Raw genomic sequence first — 14,636 nt, 5'->3', positions numbered from 1 at the left:
CAAGTTATGCCATGACTCGGAATCCACACCTAAAAGCTGTCGTTATAATTATCAAAATACCAAGGGGGTTGTTTAAGATAATTTTCAATAATCCTCTTATTTTTACCCTAGTATGGGTTGCCCCCAATCCACGCTAGAATGATTAAGAAGTGCTGGGGATGTGGGGGTGGGGGTAAGTGTCAAAGAAAAATCGCCCAGCCACGCCAAGGTCCACCCACTTCCCCCGCGCTGCTCTATAAAAGGGAGCGGTGGAGCGCAGCTCGGCAGTGGTTACTTCAGACACACAAAGAAGGAGTTCTCGCTCCTTAGGAAACCCTGCAAGTTCGGATCGCTACTACAAGAACATTTATCTCAGTGGATTACCCTCACTGTCAGGTAAGAACTACTTTTTTTCCTCCAACAACAGAAAAAAAAAAAAAAAAGATGCAGGGGAGGTGGAGAGGAAGTAAAAATCTACGAAATCTGGACTGTTTTGAAGAGCTTGGAGTTATGCTGCAGAGCCTTGCACTGGCTCTTGGCATCAGCTTCAGTTTACAACACAAGATCCAGAACTAGCTGGTTCTGCGTGTGAAGTGGGAAGATGAGCTATCAGGGGATAAACTTCCAGGCAGCAAAACACTTGCTGGAGTTTGGAGACGATGCGTCTCAGCTCTCTCTAATCTCATGGGTTTGCTAAACCCTAGTGCAAGCCGCTGGGGGTATCCTGGAAATCCCGCTGGTTTTCAGCCGCCTCTGCAAGTAAAACTCTCGACAAGCGTAAACTTTGTGGGCTCTGTTATTTGTTCTGTGATAAGTTCTTGAGCAAATATTAGCTTCTGGTTCATATCGCACACAAAGTCCCTGGTAGCCTGGGGGCTCTCCGAGGGAAGGAGCTCTCTGGAATCACCAGAAATAAAGGACAGACCTTACTTGACTTTTCTTAACAACCATGCTTACAATTCTTCTCTTTTCCCTCCACCAGGAGCCCAGACAGAATGAAACTAGTTCACGTAGCCCTGCTCTATCTCGGCTCTGTGACCTTCTTCGGGGTGGATGCTGCAAGAGTGGACGTAGCGACAGAGTTCAAAAGAAAGTGAGTATCGGAGTGCGACCTCCTGCCAGCGCCCAGCCCCGCTCGTGGAGCTGCGGAGCCTCCGCGCCTCCGCGCCGGGCTCCGGCCGTGATCAGCGGGACTGGATTCCCTGGGGGAATTGCACCGCTCCTTAAAGGCCTCATGCCCTTTCAGGAAATATCGCCCCCCCCCCCAAAAAAAAAAAAAAAATCTCGGCGCTGGCAAAGATTATCGCCTCTCGAATCTATTTGGTTTGGCTCCCGCCCTGCAGGCTTGCTCTAACAGGCTGTCCTCTTCCCTTGCGCTCCTTTCAGATGGACGAAATGGGCATTGAGCCGAGCGAAGCGGGACGTGAAGCCTTCGGGCGCGCTCCGGGGGCTGGGGGCAGCCGCCGACGTGCAGCCGCTCATACGGACCCAAGACGTGAAGGAGGATCCCCGAGTCTTGCATCCCAGGTAAATTCCAGACCCTTCTGGGCTCAGGCACTTGCTCGAGACAACAGAAAGTTTCAGGGTCCCCTCGTTTCTGGGTGTCCGGGGCTTGGGGGATCTATTGCGAGAATAAGCCCAGAGACAGGTCCTGCCCAGGCTGCACATCGCACTGAAAGCACCCTCCCGCCTCCCTTTCCCCGCGCTCTTCAGCTGGCGGGAGATAGTAGCGCCTTTACTGTGAAAGTCAAATATAAATAGTAACTTGAACTCTGGATCCATAGATAAAGTAACAGCCATAAAACTGGCGGGGCCTCTCCTCCCATCGGCAGCAAGCTCTGCTCTGCGATCAGATCGCCCCTCTCCCGCCGCCCGGCGGAGGGCAGAGCCGAGGGGTATTAGGGGGATAGTTCTGCACCGCCGGGACCGGCCCGCCTCCAGCCCGGGGGCTCCCTGTCCTCCCCGCCCCGGGCCCACTGGGTCCCCTCCTCCGGGTCCCCCCTGCGCTTTTCTCATGCCCGCTCTCTCTCTTCCTGCCTCGCAGCAGCCGGGAGGATGCTCACATCCGCGTCAAGCGCTACCGCCAGAGCATTAACAGCTTCCCCCACTTCCAAGCCATCCGCACGGGTTGCCGATTCGGGACGTGCACGGTGCAGAAGCTGGCCCACCAGATCTACCAGCTGACCGACAAGGATAAGGACGACGCCGCCCCCGCCAGCAAGATCAGCCCCCAGGGCTACGGCCGCAGGCGGCGCTCCCTGCCCGAGCGCCGCAGCCCGCCACGCTCTCCCCGGGCCGGGCGGCGCCCCCGGACGCGGCGGGCGCAGCCCCTCGCCCCCGTCCTCGGGGTCTGAGCGCCGCGCTACCCGGCCGAGGTTGTCTCGGATGGATGGACTAAGGCGCGGACGCTCCGGAGGTCGGCCGCCACTCGGGAGCCGCCGCCAAGGATTCGTGGAGAAGCGCCTGCCCGGGCGGGACCCCGGCGCGCCCTCCCTGGGCCGGGGGCGGCGGAGCGGCGGACTGCGCCGCGCCGCCGGGGCCCGGCAAGGACCCGCCGCCCGCTCCCGGCGCGGGGAAGCTGTGAAGGCCGCGTCCCGCTGGGGACGCGCAGGGACTGCTCCCCCCGCCCGCTGCAGTGGCGGGGCGGTCACTGACTCTTTACCCTCCCCGGGCGAAGCACCGCCGGCTTCCGCGCCCGTCGCCGTCAGGGACTGGAAGGCGCCCGGCCCGCCGCCGCCCGAAGCGCTGCTGCCCCGCCGGCCGCCATGTCACCCCCTGCCTCGCCGCTGCACCCGTGGGGGCGGCCTTCATTGCCGAGCGGGCTGCGCTCAGGGCTGCCCCGGCCCCGTCTGCCCCGAGGAGGGGCTGCTCAGGGGAGCCCCGCGGCCGGGGGGACCCGCCGGCGGGCGCCGGCCGCTGCGCGGCACCCCCGGGCCCGGGGTCCGCGGCCCCGGCCTCGCCCTCTGCCCCAAGAGTTTGAGGGTGCGCGTTCAGCCCTCGGCATCTGCTCTACCCTCTGCGTTATCTGCACCCGGCAGGGAATCGGACACTCACTAGTCCCTGCGGGGACTGCGATATACTTGAACGTCACAGAGAGGAAAAGTGCAATTGTACGTGGTTTTTGTTAATTATAAGTGCGGTGTGTGTGGATCATGAGATACGTATCGATATTTAAGATTGTCCTGTGTCATGTCCTGTTTGTATCTTTTTTTTTTTTTGAAAATATATTTTATTTTTATACGTTTTATATATATATTGCATAAGGGCATTTTAAAACATTGTATCCCCTCTATTTTTCATATCATGAATGTCAAATGTTAAACTCTTTTTCCATACCTTTTTTAATCTTGCATTCCAGACTGGTGAAAGATGTAGAGAATGTATCAGCTGTTCTCCATGGGTAATATGTGAAATAAAATAAACACTATTACATAAAACAGTGCTGTTATGTTGTCTTTAGTTGGGGGCAGGTGGTCAAGATGAATGATTTCTTACTTCATTCAGTCCTACCCTTACTAACCTAGCATGGCACTTCTGTAACAGACCAAAACTCTTCAGTTACAGACTTTGTTAGTAGCCACCTTATCTAGTCAAATCAAGTAAACTCAAAAGCAAGCATGCATCTTAAAATCCCAGAGCAGATTGGGAAGGCTCTAAGACCTTTTCTACCCACATGTTCCAGCCAGGGCTGAATCGTGTCACAGCTTGGATTAATCGTGCAAGTTTATTTTTTGCCCTAATTAATCAGAGAAACAACTGCACACTTCAACATTGCACAACAAAGTAACAGATTTATTGAGGGAACGTGTTCCAAAAATGGTCATGGCAGCTTCCAAGGTTATTTATGTTGAAGGATTTCCTAGGCCACAGTTCAGGTTAAAGTTAAACGGTGACCGGTTCAGTGCGGGCAGAACATCTTGGATAAAAGCTTAGCATTAGGGATTTTGTTGTTTTGTTCCTTTTTTTTCCCCTCTACTTTTTTTTTTTTTTTAAATCCAACAAATTCCAACCACAAACCAGAAAACAAATGTGAACCTGAGCCTTATTAATGCACCAACAGCACCATCTATTGGTTTCTACTCTTTGCATGCCAAGAAAACAAACGTAAAAACTAAACAAGTGTATTTGAATAGCATCTTGGGTAAAACATACAATTTCCCCTATTTTACAGTATCTCTGAACATAGTTAACATACACAGAAAAGGATTGGGGAACAGCAGCACTAAATGCTGCTAGAATAAATGAAGTGGGCATATTGTTTTGCCTAATACTAAATGCCTAAGGAACATATATTTACAAGAAAAATTCAAAAGAACTGGCAATGATGCCTTTCCAGGAATACTGCTTCAAAAAAGCTTGGGTAGGAATCCAGCTGACTAGATACCTGGCATATATTCAGAATGATTTTTCTCCCCAAAGTTTTGAAGTTCTGCTCAGAATTGCCTATTTTTTGGTTACTTTCCTAAACAATTTCAACTAAGGATTTTGGAATCTTGAGAGGTGGTTTTTCCACTTGAAATGTTCTTTTTTTAAAAAATGCATATATATTGACACTGGCCAGTTTTAATTGCCATCTATTTGTTAACAGTTGGAAGAGAATTTACCTCTCTATTGCTGATGGCCTTTCTGATCCAGATTTTGTAAGATCATAGAATCATAGAATCGTCTAAGTTGGAAGGGACCTTTAAGATCATCTAGTCCAACCATCAGCCTAACAGTGCCAAGTCCATCACTAAACCATGCCTCTAACCACCACATCTACACGTCTTTTAAATACCTCCAGGAATGGGGATTCAACCATTTCCCTGGGCAGCCTGTTCCAATGCTTGACAACCCTTTCTATGAAAAAGTTTTTCCCAATATCCATCCTAAACCTCCCCTGGTGTAACTTGAGGCCATTTCTTCTTCTTGTCCTATCGCTTGCTACTTGGGAGAGAGACTGACCCCCACCTCTCTACAACCTCCTGAAGGTAGTTGGAGAGAGCAATAATGTCTCCCCTCAGCCTCCTTTTCTCCAGAACTAAACAACCCCAGTTCCCTCAGCTGCTCCTCGTAAGACTTGTACTCTAGACCCCTCACCACCTTCGCTGCCCTTCTCTGGACATGCTCCAGCCCCTCAATGTCTTTCCTGTAGTGAGGGGCCCAAAACTGAACACAGTATTCAAGGTGGGGCCTTACCAGTGCCGAGTACAAGGGGACAATTGCTTCCCTAGTCCTGCTGGCAACACTATTCCTGATACAAGCCAGGATGTAAGGGGTGACAACAAATGCATGATCTTCAGCACCGATTATAGCTGCCAGCTGAGAAACAAGCAAGCGGCTGTTCTCAAATCATGAAAGATCTTGAAATTAGAAAAGTTGCTGCTTATAAGTTTTGGGGTACTTCCGGTGGGAAATTACAACGTGTAGGTAAAACTGTGATTCTACTTAAAGTATGTAGCACAACAGAAATTACTTCAACAGAACCATACGATTCCATAGCTACAATACTTTGCTTATGGCTTACACAGTTAACATCTTTGTCATCTAAACTTGTGACATAAGGCTAGATTGGGCTATGGCGTGGTTAAGCATATACTTGCCAACTAGCTACTTCTGTTTGTATTGATCTTTTTTTTCATTTACTGCCAAAACTCAGTCGCCACTTAAAAAACCTTCTTTTCCCACCTTTCCCTTTCACTGACAGAAAAAACTTCTCAAAGCTGAAAGATCCTTGGACTAACGGACAGGGCTGAAACCAGGAAGCTGGTGCTGGATGGCATAATGACAACATTACTGGAGAATTGGTAAGTGCAGTTTCTGTTTGGAAGGATCAAGAGCACCATCTGCCGCGCTTGTAGGGAGAAGCAAAACTCTGTAGTTGCAATAAACAGCCACTAAAGAAAGATTATTTTTTTTTAATTCCCTCCACCCTCCTCAAAATCTTTTAAAGCGTAAAGACCAAGCTCTTCCCCTTGCCCATGCAGGAGAGATTACTGAAGAATTTTGGCTAAGCATCTTTTCACTATGATCATCCCACAAGGCAAAATGTTGGGCACTAACCTTTAAACAGTAGTTGAAATCCATACATTAACTAGATTAAAATCTCTGAGGAATGCAAGGATTTTGAAACCCCTGAGGTTTCAGGGAGAACAAGACTGTGAAACAATATCAGCCCCTGAAAGCAAGCTTCCTCTTAAAGTCCTAGAAATTCAAGAAGAGCTGTGTGTTTAGGAGAAGGCCAGCTTATGCTCTAATTTGACAGATGAAGTGGAAGATGTCATCAAATGCCTCCAAAATCAGGAGCATCTGTTTACACAACACCTTAGTTAAAGTATTTGTTTCTAAGAACAGTCTGGTTCCTTCCAGGCCAGCATTTCAAAGGCTGCTTAAAACATGACAATAAGTTCAGTTCAAACAAGGTTCTAAATTAAAATTAAGTTTTCCAGTGGTAAAAATGTATTGGAGCAGGAATTCGTCCTTGTCCACCAGTCTGTGCAGGAGTGGATGCCAAAGGAGTGGTCACCATTCTCAGCAGAGCCTCCACAGTGGAGTGTCAGGAGAGTTCATGGAATATTTTTCATGAGTTATTATTTTGTTTCGTACCTACCCTAGAGACACCCTATGGCAAAGAAAAAGTACTTCCCTATAGACAGTATTTTATTACCAAAATATTTTTATCTTAAAAAGATTTTTGTGGCTCCATTATTAGTGCTATATGGAATGGTGGCAAGGGGCCTAAAATGCTGATACACAAGCACTTTCTCATAAAGTCCCAGTACAGGTCCCCTAACCTGGAAGAGGGAAACAAGTAATTATTTTTCTTTCTCCCATTGGTACCAGAAAACTTACTTTTAAGCAGCCACGTCACACGGAGGACTGCAAAAAATGCTTGTTCTCCAATTACATCAGAAAGTGGTCAGAGTTCTGCCACTGTTACCTAGGAACAACTTTTGCTGTATCCAAAAAGTAGAGACACTGGTGTACTTTCAGATGATTATCAAAATCTGCAAAGCATCTTGGTCCCTGCTAATAAGAACTGCAGTCAGATGCCAGATATAAACTTTTTCTGCGAGTACAATGACAGAAAGGGGAATACTAATGAATACTTTGGCACATATGAAGCCTTTTCTGGCTCATTTAGTACCCAAAGGACAGCAAGTCATAATTAAAGCCAATAATGGCAACTCCAGACAGCCATCCAAATATTTTCCTTGTGCCGTCAATACACCGTTTTATATTATCTCACATCATACTTAAGTAGTGTAGAGCACACAGGCATCAGGAGAAAAAATTCCAGCATGACTGAGTACAACCAATAACTAAATCCAATTATGCCTAACTAAAATTTGTTTACTGTGTTCACAAGGGTTTGCTTTTATTATCCAAATATTTCTTAAAGAAAAGTTTTTTCACCAAATAATTTGTGTCAGCTTTGAAATAGTTTTAATTTTTAAATACTTAATTCTTTGGAGCAGGGCCATGTAGAAGAAGGAGCATAATTTGTTCATGAGGTAAAGAACTTTGCTATGTAAAAGCCTTTTTACTACATGCTATATACACTAGTCAAAATGCTTGATAACTATAATGTCTCCAAATGAAAAGCAAATGGTTCCATTAAGACTAGAATCAATGTTAATGATTTGATAAGACTGGAGTGTTTTGCTTACAAAATTCCCAGCAACAGCAACAGCAATGAATAGACCAAATGAAATCTTTTGACTTTGTTTGATTCTGCGATAACTTTTACCAAACACTTAACTAGACCTCCTTGAGTCTCCGATCCACTTACAAAACTGGGTTTTTCCAAAATCAGGAAAGATCAGTCCAACCCAGCTGAAGGCAAATATTTTGTAACAAATTCTGACTCTCAGAATAGGTCTGAAAAATAAATATTCCTCCAATACTTTCAGTGAATTATCACATCCCAGATCTGTCAGTTTGCAAATTACATGTAACTTTTCCAACAATTATAAAATGGTTTATATTTTCTTCATCCTTTGCTAACATGGTGTAAAAATAAACAAACAAATGTCTGGGTCTTAATCTCTGATGTCCAGTAGTATTGGCAGAAACAGGAGAACAAACATAACGGATCTTATCTGTTAGTTCAGGAGCAAACTAAGCAGTTCATCAAACAAACATGATTATTGTCCTTTTAAGAGGTGATTACTGTCACAGGAGTTACCATGAAACTCAAACATTCAAAGACTAAAAGGCCACCATGTAATTCATCCTGCTGCTGTTACAGGAGAGGACAAAAGGGTGCGTGGGTTCTTCATTTCCCCTTACATGACCTGACTCTATTGTGGCGCTCTGCTAGAAAGCAGTAAACTCTCAGAGGCCACTACACTTCTCTGCCTGTATATAAGGACTTGGGAGCAGATCTGAGTCTGCACACTGGAAAAAGACAGCTGCACCTTGTAAAGTAAATTTGTTCTCTTTAGAGGCAAGGAAAAAGTGATGAATTTCTAAGTCACTTTTTCTAAGACATTTTTTTCCTGGGGCTGTGCAGCTCTGCATCTCATTCTGCATAAGGAACAAATTCATAGTCTGGCCCTTTATTGATAAACAACATGAAAAATATGCAACTGGCATATATCATTAGTCTCCTTACTGCCTACAGATATCAGACATTCTGATGGTGATGAGCTGGTGAGCCAGATAGAAATCTCAACACCAAATCCCAGGCTTGAGACTGATCCCATTTAATTGAAACAAAACTTCTACTGACTTCAGCAGGAAAAATAATCTAAACCCCATCTTTCTTTCAAAAACATGTCTATATTTCTACTGAAAGACTGTATTGTAAGTTTTGCTTCATTTATTCACAAGTTCTGGTTCTGAAGAATGAAGAAACTACTAAAAGGTAGAAATAAGGGACAGGAACTCTATCAAAGAGAGCAACTCAAGTCCAGACTCTCAGTTCAATCTGAAATGAGTTCAGCAATGTATGATCATTGCTGCTCCGCTTAAGTGGATGTGGTGCTGCTGGCAATGACAGCTTCAACAAACATACATGTGTCAAGTGCAGCGCTAAATGTGTTCATGAGTAGGGACTGAATCCCAGAAACTTCCAGTGTTCTTGTCCAAAACCCAGACTTCATTTTTTATTTAATGCAGTAGGATTTTGTAGTGTTTTAAACACTGTGACTTTATATAGTAGCACTTCCTTCCTCCTCTCTCTCTTCTCCCTACTTTAAAAAAAAATCTCATCACCTATTTTGAAGTCTCGGAAAAGCTTGTAACCAGACAACTAGCTCAAATGAGAGAGCAAGTGGTGTACATGGCTCATAGCAGAAATTGGCAGTCAAAGCTTCTGTGTCAGTCAGGGTGCACATACAGACAGTCTAGCACTTTGTGATAATATTTGCACGAGGCATACAGTATCTGTTTAATGAAGGATATAAAAAGATTTGCACAAAGAAGCGATTCCTGCAGAGACAAAGATGATTTACTGAGTGATCATTCACATCATCCCATCCCAATCTGATTCATTAACTCCTGGTAATGGGGAAAAAAAACCCTCACGTTACAAGTGCACGAGGGCTATTAAACATGATTTATTGTCTCAACCACACTGCAAGACAGACAGAAACAAATGATACGTTTTTTCCATGGAATGTTGTTAGAGTATGTGTACTAAGATATTTTTCTTCTACTAGTCTGGCGCATCTGTACAACTTTGCTGCCATCTACTGCCTTCTAAAGAAAAATAAATCACTCTCATTTAAAATTATTGCTGGATGTCAAAGTGGCACAGTGCTGCTGCCTGCAGGGAGGCCTGCATTTCAAAGAATTTTATATCTGGCCTGGGCTGGTTGCTCAATATGCTGAGTAAGGCAGAGGCTCAAATTTTGCATTCCTCCTGGGCTTTACTCAGAAAAAGCAGGAATGGCACAATACCTTTACGTATTCTGAGGAGATGGAGAAAGGAAACTATTCTGTTCTTTCCGTTGTTCTGAGCAAGCTCAGGGGTTACACTTTGCCAAACAAATGCCTCGATACTTCTTCTATCCCAATATACTGCTTTTACCAGTGTGGGCAACAAAGAGAACAGTGAGCATAGCAGCATTTTTTGAGAAAATAATGTTTTGAAGGTCTGACATACAGGGATCAAAGGAGAACACTGGCCCCTGTGTGTTACAGGAATTACCTATTTACTGATAAGTAAAGAAGGCTCAAGATAGAAAGACCCATACTGCCTTTCCAGGAGAACTCATAATTGGAGAGATGTACATATGTTCTTCACTTCTAGACAGAGAACTTTTAAAAAGGCAGGAATCAGAACAGTGTGATGAATCAGACTGATCTGTTTCTCCCATCTATCTAACGCATAAACAATGCACCAACTCAGTAGCAGTTAGGTGTGAGCTGTCAGCTTCTACAATCACAAACCCGAAGTTGTTCCTCTAACAGTTACAAAAAGAAGGGAATATTTTCTGCAATGACATTTTTATATTGGATTGAAATCACAGTTGTATTTACTCTGATATAATTATATGTTATGTACTTAGTATAATACAAGTATTCTTATTTTAATAAATAAGCTGCTGCAAAATGTTTTCTTTTAACACCTAATCCAACAACACTTACACAAGAAGGAAGTAGTATATCTGGTATGAAAGGCTTCTTCAAATTCTACTTGATGAAGCTAAAGGCAGTAGAGGTGACTTGTAAAAGACTGTAAAGATTTTGGCTTATGTGAAGGATTTTTTAAATTTTATTTTTAATCCCGCTGAGTAACTCAAACAGGCATTGAAAAATTAGCCTTCCCTCAAAATATTTCTTTTAATCTCTATGACTGCAGAGTGTCTTCAAAAAATTATATACTATATGATGCCAACATATAACATTCAGTCCTTTATTCATAATGGGTTTAAAACTAGTTGAAATGCTACATTTTTTATTTACCTCTGGTTTGGAATCAGTGATGGTTAAATTTGCTCTATACTGGATATACAGTGATTCACTAGTTGGTTCATTTAGCCCACCCAGCTTACATATCACATACTCTATTATGAATGGTTACAAACATGAGAATGGAAATGTTGTGTGAATGAGGCACAATTTGAGCACAGATCTTCAGCCTACATCTTTGCTTCCTTGCCTCAGGAACAGTCATGTTCCCAGGCCAGAAAAGCAGCTTCCTTCTGCCTAAATCTGTAAGGCCCCAGGTAAGGCTGCAAACAAGGTGAGGCACCACAGTTAACTACTGGCAGTTCAGGCAGAGGAGAGCAAGACAGGACTAATAAACAGGCTGAACCGCTGCTACCCAATAGATGAATGCACACACACAAATAGAGATCATAGAATCATAAAATGGTTTAGGTTGGAAAGGACCTTGAAGATCATCGAGTTCCAACCCCCCTGCCATGGGCAGGGACACCTCCCACTAGACCAGGTTGCCCAAGGCCCCATCCAGCCTGGCCTTGAACACCTCCACGGATGGGGCCAGATCATGGATGCACAGAAACACATACGTGTAAATATACTTACCCAGTAAGAAACACTGTAGGACTGATGGGAAAAGGCTTGAGAAACTTAGACCTACTGTCACCTACAGGGTACGTTACTAGTAATAACCACACAATTGACAGATACAGAAGAACAAGAATCAAAGCCATTGCCAGCCTTCTTCCATTAAAGACTGTTTACTGGAGGTCACTGGAGGCAGGCCTCTACGAGAACAAGCCTAGTGAGACTCCAAAGAGCAGTACAGAGCAGCCAGGGCTCCCTTGCTACAGTCTTGAAACACAGGCTTGTGCAAAAACTAGTGTAAACAGTTCTTGTCCTGCACAAATATCTGCTAGAGGATGCCAGATCTCAGTCCAATTACTATTTTGAAATAGGAACTTTTATAAATATGTATGTTTGAAAAGCACTTCAAAATGATATTTCAAATTCTGTTCCAGATCCAGTTTCAGTTTCCCGTTAGGATTCTGTTCTGCTTTCTTGTTAAAAAAACAGTGCTTTGAAGCCACCAATCACTGAATTAGTCCAGATTTTAAGTCTGGCAGCTCTCATGTATTCCAAGTAAATGTGACTGGAGAAAAAAAAAACAAAAAAACCCAACACAACTATGATGGAGAAAGGAACTGGAAAAGTCCAGTCCTTTGAGAAAGAGAATAGGTGCTGTAGGCCAAATCAGAGATGCTAAGGGGGAAAAAGTAATCTTCCAGCTCAGTGTCCATCAGCAGTCAGAAGTCAGCATGTTGGGCATCATCAGGAAGGTTACTGAGAACGTGACAGAGGGGTCATTCTGGCACTGTATAACACCTTGGTGCAACTCCACCTTGAGTTCAGCACACAGTTCTGATCTCTAAGTCAGAAGAAGGACAGTGGATCTACAGAAAGCAGAGAGAAGAGCAATGAGAAGAGCCAAGGGGATGGAGTGGCTGAGGAGAGCCTCTCTCTGAGTAGAGACTAAAAAGTATGGAACTTTTCTCTTTGGGAGGTGAAGGCTGAGGAGTGCTTTAGGTTTACAAAATCATTAAAGTGGTAGATAAGGTGAACGCAGAAGTGTCATTCATCAAATCCTGCAGTATTACAACTGGCATGGAGTGGGGGGCACTCACTGAAACTAGCAGGGAAGTGCTTTAAAACTGATTAAAAAATACTTTTTTTTTACACAGCAGTTAGTGAATTCCTGGAATTTCTTGTCCTGAGAGGTTGTGGAGGTAGACAGTATCTGCAAGTCAAAAAAAAAAAAAAAAAAACAAAACCCAAAACCAGAGAAGAAATCTCCTAACAGTATCAAAATGGATACTATAGGGAATAGGCAGAGGTGTGCTCCTTAAAATCCTTAATCCAACGATGCTGGGAGAGTATGAGAATAGACTACAGGAAGTGGCCAGGTTCACAAGGTGTCCCTAAACGGTATGTCCTTTCATTGCAGGAGACAGTGGCGGCAGCACATTGGCCTAGACAAACTGCTGCTCTGACATAGTCAGACATTTTTTATGTTATTATGAACAAAGCTTCTGTGTTGAGAACCCCGTCCATGCAAGAAAAGCCACTCTATTGTGTCATATTGAGAATGTGAATGGTGCTAGTGCTGTAACAGACGACTGGAAAACTGGCTAATGAGAGCATATAGGTAAGGTATAGAAACACACACCTACACAGCAGTAAGAGATACCAACAGGGTTGTTCAACCTATGTGTACACACACCCTCCAGCAGCAGCTTGAAAGTCTTCTAGGACCACAAGGTTAGAAGAGAGTTAACTCTTCTCTGTGAGGCCCTGCTGTGTAGATAACAAAAGAGAAAGACTCACAAAATCTCTGGACACGAGGCAGAACAACTTGCATTGAAGGGTCAGTAGTTGTAACTACTACCACAAGTAGTTGGGAGGGTTATAGAAGCAACTGACCTGTTTAACTACTTCAAGGGTGCTGCAAAGAGGAATAAAACATATTAATGGGAACTATTTTAACCATGTTCTGCTTTCTCTTAATTGTTGCTTGTTTAGAAACAGTGTTTTAATGCTTTTCTTCTTGTCAACCACTGTAGCAAGAGAGAAATCACTTATTTCAACTTCAGTTAAGAACAGCAGAGGTCTGTGCTGTGCACTATGAGTATAACTGAACTGAATGATATTCAATAAAAGAAAAAAATGCATGGGTAAGAATCTTACTCTTTGCTTCCATGTGTCTTGCATATTTTTGGAGTCACAAGTTTTTGTTGATTAAGGAGTTTTACTTTTACCCTGCTTTCTCACCAGCCTCTCTGCTGATGAAGGATGAATAGGGAAAGTGTTGACCTTTCTCTGTATGTTCCAGTTAATAAATACAAATAACACTTTCTTGTATTTGTGCCCAGTTTGGATAAAACAGACTCTGATAGATACTGTATCCCAGATGTTACATCTGATAATTAGGCAGCTTTAAAATGTAACATAGCTGAATGTTATTAAAACCACTAAAATAAAATTAAACCTTCATCCCTGTCATATTTCTTCTGCAGGAAAACACAGATTTTGCCTTGAAAAGGTCAGTTTAAAGAAGAAACATAATGATTTAGAGGAAGGTAACTTTCAACTCTAGCTTGTTATGTTAAATACTTTGCAATAAACTGCTCATCACTTGCTTATCATAGGCAAAACAGTCAGCTGGTAAGCTCTGTTGCTTTTGTGTATTCTAACACACTTCTGGTACGATCCAGAAAATCCAGGCGAGAGGTAATATATGTGATCACATGACTTGTTATCTTAAATGGTTTCATATGTGGTATTTGCTCTAGTTATTTGACATGACTCAAGTTGACCTCATTGTTTGTATGCTTGAAAGGGAACAATTATGCAACTACTAAATGGTATGGAAGACAGCAATGCCATACACGACAGAAAACAAAGTAGGAATGCAATGTCTACCAAACTGTCAAAATGTCTTACACCAACATAATATGTATATTTTCTTTGTACGGTCCTATATTACAGAACAATGAAAAAGCTAACATTCATGCTGGTAAATCTGGGTTAATCAAGACATCTTGTAGTTCTTGTAGTTATTTGAAACCTACAGTTTTTGTGGTTCTCACTTATATCAGAACCTGAATACTTTCAGACAAGTTCCACATTTGCCAGAATAACAAAAAATAAAATAATTAAAGCAGGCAATAGTGGCACTAAAAATAGCATCTTATGACACTGCTGTCAAATAATAACATACATAAATT

At 43.5% G+C, this 14,636-nt stretch overlaps 1 protein-coding gene across 1 annotated transcript; it reads left to right on the top strand.

Annotated features, from left to right (window-relative positions):
* The first annotated feature begins 295 nt into the window (after positions 1-295).
* Positions 296-2,355, top strand: ADM (adrenomedullin). The gene is made up of 4 exons (XM_082485972.1): positions 296-375; positions 962-1,072; positions 1,366-1,506; positions 2,024-2,355. The coding sequence occupies exons 2-4, from the start codon at positions 975-977 to the stop codon at positions 2,331-2,333; spliced, it is 549 nt and encodes a 182-aa protein (XP_082342098.1). The 5' UTR covers positions 296-375; positions 962-974; the 3' UTR covers positions 2,334-2,355.
* Positions 2,356-14,636: the final 12,281 nt, after the last annotated feature.

The sequence above is a fragment of the Vanellus vanellus genome (assembly GCF_965231255.1).
Source record: "Vanellus vanellus genome assembly, chromosome: 6".
In the NCBI taxonomy this organism is placed as follows: Eukaryota; Metazoa; Chordata; class Aves; order Charadriiformes; family Charadriidae; genus Vanellus; species Vanellus vanellus.
The sequence above is the reverse complement of the archived record's forward strand: the minus strand, read 5'-3'. Positions and strand labels throughout refer to the sequence as shown.

Coding starts and splice junctions, on each gene's coding strand:
- ADM (XM_082485972.1), top strand. CDS start 975: ATGAAACTAGTTCACGTAGCCCTGCTCTATCTCGGCTCTGTGACCTTC. Junction 1,073..1,365: donor GCGACAGAGTTCAAAAGAAA/GTGAGTATCGGA, acceptor CGCTCCTTTCAG/ATGGACGAAATGGGCATTGA. Junction 1,507..2,023: donor CCCCGAGTCTTGCATCCCAG/GTAAATTCCAGA, acceptor CCTGCCTCGCAG/CAGCCGGGAGGATGCTCACA.